Source organism: Pecten maximus, chromosome 1 (assembly GCF_902652985.1).
Source record: "Pecten maximus chromosome 1, xPecMax1.1, whole genome shotgun sequence".
NCBI lineage: Eukaryota > Metazoa > Mollusca > Bivalvia > Pectinida > Pectinidae > Pecten > Pecten maximus.
The window spans coordinates 2,585,105-2,596,326 of NC_047015.1; the positions used below are offsets into that span (position 1 = coordinate 2,585,105).

Genomic DNA, 11,222 nt, shown 5'->3' on the forward strand with positions numbered 1-11,222 from the left:
TCATATAGAAAACATATTAATTACAGAGCAAGACATCAGAGATCAAATTTTTCTTTTAAATGGGAAAAAACCAGCAGGACCTGATGGCATAGTACCTAAAATAATAATAAAAAAAATGGAATCTTCTCTCACTCTCCCACTGACTTTACTTTTTAATAAAACAATTCAAAGTGGAGTTATCCCCCTTTCTTGGAAAACTGCTAATATAAGTGCTATTTACAAAGGGAAAGACCTCATAAATGATGTAACAAATTATAGACCAATATCTATCACATCATGTTTTAGCAACTTAATAATTTTTAAATATGTTTTCAATTACCTTTTAGATTATAACATTATTTCCAAACATCAGTCAGGCTTCATGTTGAATGATTCTACGGTCAATCAGCTTTTATCAATTTATCATAATATAGTTCAATGCCTTGATCAGTGTAAAGATTTACGATTTGTATTTTGTGTTATAAGCAAGGCGTTTGACAGAGTTTGGCATAGAGGTCTTTTACATAAATTACAATTATATGGTATTAAAGGGAGACTTTTCATCTGGTTTAAACATTTCTTAGAAAATAGAAAGCCTGATTTTTAGTTATTAGGTATGTTATTGATTATACATGTGAATAATTTTCCTAGACAGATTATCAAAGTAACAGCCCTGTAGTTGTCGAGGTCATCAGGATTTCCTTTATTTTTATAAATAGGTTTGATCACACCAATTGCCCAATTTTCTGGTATTAGACAGTATAAGATATAAGTTTAAATAGTTTACAATACATTGATATTAATCGGTTGACCAGTTTTTGATCTATTCATTCAAATTTTGTCTACTCCGGTTGCCTTAATATTTTTCAATTGATCTTAATCGATATTGTACTATTAAGTATATGGTCACTTTCGTCATAGTTGTTATATGTACGTTGATTTCACACGTTTATATGCGGTTTTATCTTTGTTAAATTCCGTATGTGCCGTTGTACATTCATTATCAAACCATGACTTATCTGTATTCTTTCTTAGCTCACATGCCCGAAAGGGCAAGTGAGCTTATGCCTTGGCGCGGCATCCATCGTCCGTCCGGCGTCAACTTTTCCATTTAAACAACTTCTTCTCAATAACCAAAAGGCATAGAGACTTAATATGGGGCCTGCAGCATGTTGGGGTGAAGGGCTACAAGTTTATTCAAATGAATGATATTGACCTTTATTCAAGGTCACAGGGATCAGATAGGCTGAAATATTTTAACGACTTCTTCTCATTAACCAAGAGTCCAAGCGACTTGATATTGGGTCTGTTGCATGCTGGGGTGAAGGGCTACAAAGTTTGTTCAAATGAATGATATTGACCTTTATTCAAGGTCACAGGGATCAGATAGGCTGAAATCTTTAAATGACTTCTTCTTATTAACCAAGAGCCCCAGGGAGTTGATATTGGGTCTGTAGCATGCTGGGGTGAAATGCTACCAAGTGTAAAGGATTGCCTTCCGTTTCCGTTTAGATATTTTGAGGTCTTTTTCCGCTCCTCGAGGCGTCTCCCTGCCAAGTTGGCGTTTCTAGTAGTTGCGCCTTAATTAATTATATATCTAACAAAAACAGTTGTCTACGCACATAAATTTATTTTTATGTCTTTGGACATTTCAATGACACACACTACAATAATATTGGGAGTACGGCTCTTGGGAATATAAATATATTTGGTCGAAAATGCGTCCTGCACTAACTGGCGTAATATTGGCGTTCGCGGGCGCTACGCCGGCGTTAATAACAGTGCCAATTGATATTGCTATAAAATGTAATACGCAACTCAGTGAGGAGGTACCAACATCGCCGTTGTCGTCTGTCTGCCCTCGCCCGTCCCGCAGTACCGTCACCGGCGCCCTGGCAACCTTCCGCCAAATCGCGGCGTCCGCGTCACCCCTTGCGCCCCCAATTTCCCGGCGTCCGCGCCAAACCCACGTTCTGCTGTTAGCGGCGATCCCAGACCTCTGGCGATGGTAGCATTCCGCTCACTGAGTTACAAGCTGCTCTGTCATTATACCAATCCTTTACAAATTTGGTGGCAGCGAACGGGCCTGGTATTCTGTAGGGTGCCCTCGGACAGCATGGGAAGCACAATGTTCCTGGAGACTTGTTGGTGACCAAGGAGTCTGGTCATGAGGCGGCACCGCTATAACAACAAGAGGGACAGTTGTGTTTGCTGAGGATGCCAGGTTGAACCCATGGAAGCTTCGGGACGAAGCTTATCGGCGAAGGGGGTAATGTGATGGTTCAAGGATATGGGCATTTCAGCTGCATAGTCCAATAACTAGCTTTTATGGCTGTGCGGTTGAGTGTCGTTTCTGTGTACCGAAGTTAAGCAACGTCGAGCGTGGTCAGCTCTTGGATGGGTGACCGCTCCGTTGTTCCCCCTGTGCACGTTACACAAGTTTTTGGTCAAATGAATGACATTGACCTTCACTCAAGGTCAAAGGGATCAAATAGGCTGAACTCTTTAAATTACTTCTTCTCAATAACAAGGAGTCACAGGGAGTTGATACTGGGTCGGTAGCATGCTGGAGTGAAGTGCTATCAAGTTTGTTCAAATGAGTGACCCTGACCTTTATTCAAGGTCACATAGTTAAAAAAATTCTAAAATATTTAAACGACTTTTTCTCAATAACCAAGAGTCGCAGGGAGTTGATATTTGGTCTGTAGCAAGCTTGAGTGAAGTGATAACAAGTTTGTTCAAATGAATGACCTTGGCCTTCATTCAAGGTCACAGGGATCAAATAAGCTGAAATGTTTAAACGACTTCTTCTCAATAACCAAGAGACCCGAGGAGTTGATATTGGGTCGGTAGCATGCTGGATGAACGGCTACCAAATTCGTTCAAATGAATGACCTTGACATTCATTCAAGGTCACAGGTACCAAATAGGCTGAAATCTTTAAAATACTTCTTCTTTGTAACCAAAAGTCTTAGGGAGTTGATATTCGGGCTGTTGTATGCCTGTGTAAAGGGCTACAAAGTTTGTTCAAATGAATGACCTTGACCTTCATTTAAGGTCATACGGGTCAAATATGCCAAAATCTTCTAAACAACTTCTTCTCAATAACTAAAAGACCCAGGGACTTGATATTGGGTCTGTAGCATGCTCTGGTGAAGGGTTACAAAGTTTGTTCAAGTGAATGACATTGACCTTCATTCAAGGACACAGCGATCAAATGGGCTGAAATCTTTAAACGACTTCTTCTCAATAACCAAGAGACCCGGGGAGTTGCTATTAGGCTTGTAGCATGCTGGATGAACGGCTACCAAATTCGTTCCAATGAATGACCTTGACATTCATTCAAGGTCACAGGTACCAAATAGGCTGAAATCTTTAAAATACTTCTTCTCAGTAACCAAGAGTCTTAGGGAGTTGATATTGGGGCTGTTGCATGCTTGTGTAAAGCGCTACAAAGTTTGTTTAAACGAATGACCTTGACCTTAATTTAAGGTCATACGGGTCAAATATGCTAAAATCTTCTAAACAACTTCTTCTCAATAACTAAAAGACCCAGAACCTTGAAATTGGGTCTGTAGCATTCTCTGGTGAAGGGCTACAAAGTTTGTTCAAATGAATGACATTGACCTTTATTCAAGGTCACAGGGATCAGATAGGCTGACATCTTTAAACGACTTCTTCTCATTAACGAAGAGACCCAGGGACTTGATATTGGGTCTGTAGCATGCTGGATGAACGGCTACCAAATTCGTTCAAATGAATGACCTTGACCTTCATTCAAGGTCACAGGGACCAAATAGGCTGAAATCTTTAAAATTCTTCTTCTTTGTAACCAAGAGTCTTAGAGAGTTGATATTGGGACTGTTGCATGCTTGTGTAAAGGGCTACAAAGTTTTGGAAGTTTTCCAAAAACTGATCCCAAAAACTTAAGTGGAGTGCACGTGGGATGGGACGCCGACGCGGGCGCCGGGGGTACAGCATTACTCGTAACCGGTGAGCTAAAAATGAGTGCATAGTGTGATCACTGCCACCGTTGAGCTTCGCAATCATTGATTGCACTTTTGTTGTTTAGCCCACCATCATCAGAAATTCCTAAAGGGATCTTTCCCATATTTCATATGTAATTCCCCCTTGGTCCCTAATTGTTCATATTGCATTTTGGAACCGATCAAAAAACAATATGGTTGACAGGCAGCCATCTTTTATTTGACAATTCCAGGTTCTTCATGCTATATCGTGTTACATCAAGTTATTTTTTAAATTTTTTTGCAGGAAAAGTAAAAGAAGAGAAAAGATCAGTCTTATTATTTGACTGATATGGATAATTCAAAAGTGGACGCCAAGATCCATCTGGGATCTCTTGTTTCTGTTTCTTTATATATTTGCGATATTTAGCATCAATTATACTAAAAATTGTTAAAATAACGCTCTAGGAGATGTCCACCTATAGCTATCATCGCTTACTCTGGCGAGGACATATTCATTTGAAACTTTTAGGGGAATCAAAATGTTGCCTTTTTTACTTTAAATCCTGATAAGTTCAGGATGGGACCGGAAATTCTACACAAAACTACTGACAACACATTAACTCCTCACGAGAAGTATTTGGTTGTAATTTAGTATTATGATTTACGCTTTATATGTTTGAAGACATCAGTTTAAGATAAAAAAAAAAAAAGAAAAACAGTGACCTATATTTAGCCCGCCATCATCAGACGGTGAGCTATTCAAATCGCCCGGCGTCCGTGGTACATCTGTTGTCTGTCCATCCGTCAACAATCCTTCTTATTGCTATTTTTTCAAACTTCATGTGTAGGTTCGCCTTGGTCCCTTTGCCAATTCATTTTAGATATTTGATCAGAAAAACAAAATGTCAGCAATCTTGGATTTGACAATTAAAATTTGTTAGCACTACTTCTTAACAAGTACTGGAGGGATATTCCTCAAACTTCACATATAGGTTTCACTAGTTCATGTTATCATGTTGTCAAGAGGAAAAAGGCAAAAGTAGAGAGAAGACTAGACAGACATGGGACCAATAAAGATCATTCATGGGTTGGCTCCAAGATCCACCAGGGATCCCTTGCATCTTTGAGTATTCCGAACTATTTTCAGAACAAAATATAATGCTTGCTGCCTTGTCAATGATGCTACGAACAAAATACATCTGTTTTCACCCTTCAAGGACTGTGATGTTAGGGATATCAAACAAACACTTTTATACATTGTAGAATTTTGATTAGTGTGAAATACGTGTGTTTTTCTAACTGGTGCCTTTATCATGATGATTTCAGACATTGCACTTCCCAGCATTCTCTTGGGATTGTACAAAACAGTATGTGTTGAGTGAATTGAAATTCTTTCCAAGGACAAGACAGTTGAAGCCTCTTTATGTTTTCTTAACACATAAACTACGACAAAAATATGTTGAATGATGGAATATATGATCTAATGATGATACTTTAATTCTTCATAACTTTTATTAAAACCGGGATGATATTCTTGTGTTATTAGCCCACCATTATCAGATTCCTAATGAAACTTTATGTAAGTAGACCAAAAAAACCCATTGTCATATGAAACTTGAATCGTCACTAAATGTTCGAAAATAGCCAAGCCCTCTGAAAGAGTATTCTTTTCTTAGAGCAGAATGCCTGAATGCTTGCTTCTCTTCAATATCAACTTTCCACTTTGAACGAAAAGAAACCCTCTGGTCCTGATGAGGTTGTTCAAACTAGTTGTAGTTGTCATCAATGACCTAAAATTGTTTGCAGATGATATCCAAGAGCAAACTATATAAATGATATAGAAACAAAAGATATCCGCTAAGGATGACTAGATATTTTAATATTTCTATAGGAAGAGCAGAAACCTATTGCAGCGCCTATTTTCCTTGCACATTAAGAGAATATCCTCTAAATGTTTACCAATGTAAATTCTCCTGCATTATTAAAATAACAATAAAACAGCATCTGATGCAACAAATAGCTTTGTAAACGATGGTTGTCCGAACTATGAATATCATTTTATGCCAGCTTAGAAATGTAGCCAGCATTGTGAACTAGGACCTTTTTCATGATCATTTGAGAGATTGTCCAACTTGTACCTGTAACCTTAGAGATGAAACAAACAAAATATTACTTGTATGCTAAATTTTTTAACCAATCAAGATCCAAACTCATAAACTAACTAATTTACCCTATTATTTCCCATGGCCATTTTAATACTTAAACCTCGGTACCTCACCAACACACGGTTGTTGTGAAACAAATATATATTTCTGTTACGATGTCTATAAATCAGAATACATAATTAAAACAATACTAACACACTAAAATTACTACAGTTATTTGGAGATGGTAAATATAGGTTTTGCCTGATGCCAAATCCAAGTGCTTCTTAGACAATAAAGTTGTTGAAAGGTGGCCATTTTTCTGATTGTATTTTTCTCAAATTTCATATGAGGTTCCGGAGTCACCGTTTTCAAATGATTAGAGACTAAAAGGAAAATAAAGAGATTAACAACTAATACATCGACCAAATAAAGATTCAATGATGATGCGTACCAAGATTCCTCTGAGATTTCTTGTTGTAAAACACATCTTTTGATCTTGTTTACTGAAAAATAAATGATGCTAGAAAGGTATTCACATCGGCTTTATTTCTATAATTTACAAGGATGTTTTATAAAAAGAAAAAAAGAAAAAAATATTATGTAGGAACTGATTATGATATTATGCTTTTAATACAATCCCGTTAGAGGCGTTTCCTGACAACCGTCTCAACCAATGGTATTTGAGTCTTGCCGCCATGGTTGTCATGGGCAAATGCCCTCATCCTATCGAAGTAGAGATCAGTCAGTCGCGTTCTTTCCTCCTGTGGCCTCGTTCTCGACAGCCCGTTGTAGATCACATGGTAGAACCACGGCTTTATACCTGCCACCACCCTCTCGGCATACTCTGCCTTGGAGTTATCATTATGTAATGTTTTTAAACTTGGAAATGTATTGCTGTTGACTGATTTCACCAAAAGCCTTATTAGAAAATGTGTTCATTACATTTGATATAATCCACATTATATATAAGATCTTTTTATTCTCGTAATTGTTGTGTTTATCTGGAGACAAAAACACTTTATACTGTCTAATATGACAGCTCCAAGAGCTCATCCAAACTTAATCACTTACTGCCATTTTAGTATCATTTAAATTAATATCTCCAGAAGTGGGTGGTTTAGTAAAATATCAATTTCTAATAACTTCACACAATTTATTATTGACAAGTCCAGGACCCGCTTGCACAAAACATCTCAAACTGAGATTTGAGCTCAAATTGAGATTTGAACTCAAACTCGATCTCAAATTTGAGTATTTTCTCAACTTGGCTTTCACAAAGTACTTACCCAGAAAATCTCAACTCAACTTTTGAGTTTTTTCTCAAATATTTGAGACGGCTCAAGTGCAGTCTCAAATCCAAGATGGCGATCGCTTACGCGTTAAGGAGACGACGAATGCGCCGGGATTGTCGTAGGTTCAGACCGCGCTTCAGGCTTAATTCATTCTGTGATAGGGAATATCGGGAACGATACAGATTTTCGTTTCAAAGTATCTTATTTATTTTAAATCTGATACGCCCGAAGCTTGAGACTGCAACTACGCGTAGCAAAGCTATCTCGCCAATTTTGCAGTTGTTAGTAGCGTTAAGGTTTTACGCTACTGGGTCCTTCTTTCGTCTCATCGGCGATTCCGTGGGTTTGTCCGAGGCATCGGTATGTCGTTGTGTACATAAAGTATCAGCAGCAATAGCAAGACTTGCTCGACGATTTATCACTTTTACAGACGACGTGAACACGAAGCAACACTTCTACAAATTGAGCAGTAAGTATCCACAACTTTTCCTTGTGCGAAGTTGGCCTTGACCTTAGATTAAGGCGCATTTGATTGACTGTGTCGATAGGTCTATGTCTTGGCACCGAATTGTACTGGTCTCAAAGTGTCAAATATTTAGAAATGACTGGTGTAACTAGCATATCTCAAGATGAAATTAACATCGTATTGTAATTGTTGAAATTTATAGTCCATAAGTATCAGGATACGAAAATTCCTCGAACGAAAACTCGGAGCATGCTAAACAAGTGCACCATATATCAGAACCCTTCGAAACAGACCGAGGCGAGGTGTTCCGATTGTGCATAATAGATGAAACCGGATTTGGTTAATTAAAGAAAAAAATTTAAATTGAAGTCTCTGCTTAAATCAAGTTTTCTCGGATTAATAACCAAGGAAATACAAAAAAGCACATTGAAATCAAATTTAAATCAAATAAAAATAATTTATTCAACAACATCATTATTATTAATTAATGTTCCTAAATATCAATGTAGCCTTGCACACACCTCCCTTTGATATATATTTATCATTTATCATTATTTCATTTAACGAGGATGTTTTTAAGATTGAAACGTTATACATATCAATATTACAAATTTAAGACACAAAACGCACACACATACACATGTACCACTCTTTAATCATGATATTGATATAATAATAGCCTTTTCAAATTACTAATACTATGTTTGGTTTTAATAAATTAAGATATAAATAAATATAATCTAAATATACATTCATGTAAAAGCCACACGCAAAACACACCAAATACTGTAAATAAAAAAACTGAATTAATAATTTTACTGTTCTTGTGGAAAAAATATAATTATAACTAAATTAAACTCATTCAATAAATTTCTAAAGGTGAAAACAAACTTATTGTACATGTACGTTCATTATTAGCAACTATTTTGTGTAAATATGGGTTTCTTAAGTTCTTTCCAATTTCTCTTTTTTTCAAAATGTAAGGAATGCTGCATGGTTAAGATTGAATTGAATGAGATATGCATTAAGTATTAATGCACAAAGACAACTCTCATATATATATGTAATAAAAATAATGTTCAGTACTTTTTACATTCAGTCATTCCACTAAAACCCCATATGCCCCCCCACCCCCCGAAGCTTACACATGTACATGTAGATTGATTTTATATATATACAAAAAATGTAATACATGTAGATGAATATATATATCCTGCAGTGACTTGAGAAACAATAATATGCATGTACTTTTCAAATAAAATAACATTACAAATGAAAATAAAATGATTTAATTACAGGGTTCCCCAATGTTGTTGGGTGTTTGGATTGTACACATGTAAGAATTCAAGGACCCACAGAAAATGAGAAGGATTTTGTGAACCGCAAAGGCTTTCATTCACTGAATGTCCAGGTACAAATCATGTGACATTAATTAGTTTGTTGATTTGTGAATAAGTCATTAATTACAATTATCCCATGCAAATTTCTTTAACTAATATTAATTCCCCTAATTAACTCTGACACCTTTACAAGGATATACCAGGCACATGTACCATATTTGCAGAAAGTAATATACATTGTATACCCCTAATATAAACACACACACAGGTATACAAATTTGTCCTTTTAGTTCTTTTTCATTAAAGCTTATACATTTCAAGATAGGCCTAAATATGTATTCTCTCTCTCTTTATCTACAAAGACTATGCATACTATCTGTAGCTTCTATAGGAGTCATGACATGTCACATACAATATTGTCAAGCAATAATAGATATATAATTTAAATCCTGCCACATCTGAATACAATATGTAAAACATTTAGAAGACTGATAAAGAATATATGTCTGTTGTCGAATCCTGATGTACTAACATCATCTTGAACATGCAACCACAATTTGTTAAAATGGAAAACATTCAGCAAATTGTTTATGAAACACAAATATAGATGTCACAATGTTATATTTTAAAACAACTGCTTCATTTTTATTGCAGATGACATGCAATGCTGAGTTTCTAATAACTAGCTGTGTTGCAAAGTGGCCTGGATCAGTACATGATTCTCGGATTTTTAGGGACAGTCAGTTATGCAGAAGTTTTGAGAATGGTCAGTGTTGAAATACATATCATATTATGGATGAAGTCCTTGCTTAATATATACATGATGTAGTGTATTCAATTACACTTCAAGAATGTATTTCAGTTTTATGTCCTATTTAAAAACAGCCAGGTTTATTTAAGCATACCGGTTTGTGCCAGGTTTGGTGGTGGATACCCAGAGAAAAACCATCAACCTTGTCAGTACCTGGCAATCAATTGCACTATATATGTGGGCTTCAAACTCCTGACCAATAGGTGGCGGGCTAGAGTGGAATAACATTTAGGGGCATGTACATTAATGACTCAGTCCCAGAGAACACATTTTAACCTTAACAAGTTTGAAAAAAATAATTCTGTTTTTATTATATTCAATGACATATATGGCATAAAACGTTGGAAATTGAATTTTTTATATTATTTTGTATTATTAAAGTAGAATAACATCTTTAAAAAAATAAAAAGATGCCACGATCAACTACAAATTCTGACCCAGCTTTGTACATTTTGCTTTCAGGAACATATGATGGGCTCCTGTTGGGAGATTCAGGGTATCCCTGTAGACATTTCTTAATGACACCTTTCATCAACCCCAGCACCAATGAGCAGCAGAGGTTCAATAACTCCCTGTGCAGGACCAGAACAACTATTGAGCAGACATTTGGCATATTAAAGAGAAGGTTTGCTTGCCTTTCAGTTGGGTTGAGAGTGGCACCAACCAAGGCAGCAGGGATAATCATGGCCTGTGTAGTATTACACAACATAGCACAAGAAAAGAAGGAAGTGTTGAATTGTGAACATCAAAATAATTATAATGAAGTTGGAAATCAATTAAACTATGTTGGTCCTGATGCTGGTGGTGCAGGAGTGAGAAACCACATCTGTCAAAATAATTTCCGTTGATGAATTCTTTCAATACACACAGAATTAGAATACTGACATATCCAGAACAAGGTTGGGTTAATTGTAAGTTGTATAAAGTTTGTAATTAATTAACCTATAAAAAAGATAACATTCATCAGTCATAATTGAACTATTTTATAGACATAGCTAGCTGCATCATACAGATCCAACAATTTCAAAGATATATTGATATACATGAGATGTAAATTCCATTAAAGTCATTGATACATACAAGAATATGTAAACATCTGATGCAAGTACTCGCATACATATAATGATATTTTTTCAGTATAACTCTATGATAATAATCAAAATTTTAGACAGGCATACAAAGTAATTAAGACACTGACATTTTCTATGGGGCCCTAACC

The 11,222-nt window shown here is 36.1% G+C and overlaps 1 protein-coding gene across 1 annotated transcript in view; it reads left to right on the forward strand.

Annotated features, from left to right (window-relative positions):
• LOC117340019 (putative nuclease HARBI1) overlaps window positions 1-11,219 on the forward strand; it is a 26,829-nt gene extending 15,610 nt beyond the window's left edge. The window contains exons 4-6 of the mRNA XM_033901772.1: window positions 9,139-9,263; window positions 9,847-9,958; window positions 10,466-11,219. Of these exons, the coding sequence (XP_033757663.1) occupies window positions 9,139-9,263; window positions 9,847-9,958; window positions 10,466-10,851 (623 nt within the window). The 3' untranslated portion in view covers window positions 10,852-11,219. The remainder of the gene's footprint in view (window positions 1-9,138; window positions 9,264-9,846; window positions 9,959-10,465) is intronic.
• The last annotated feature ends 3 nt before the right edge of the window (window positions 11,220-11,222 follow it).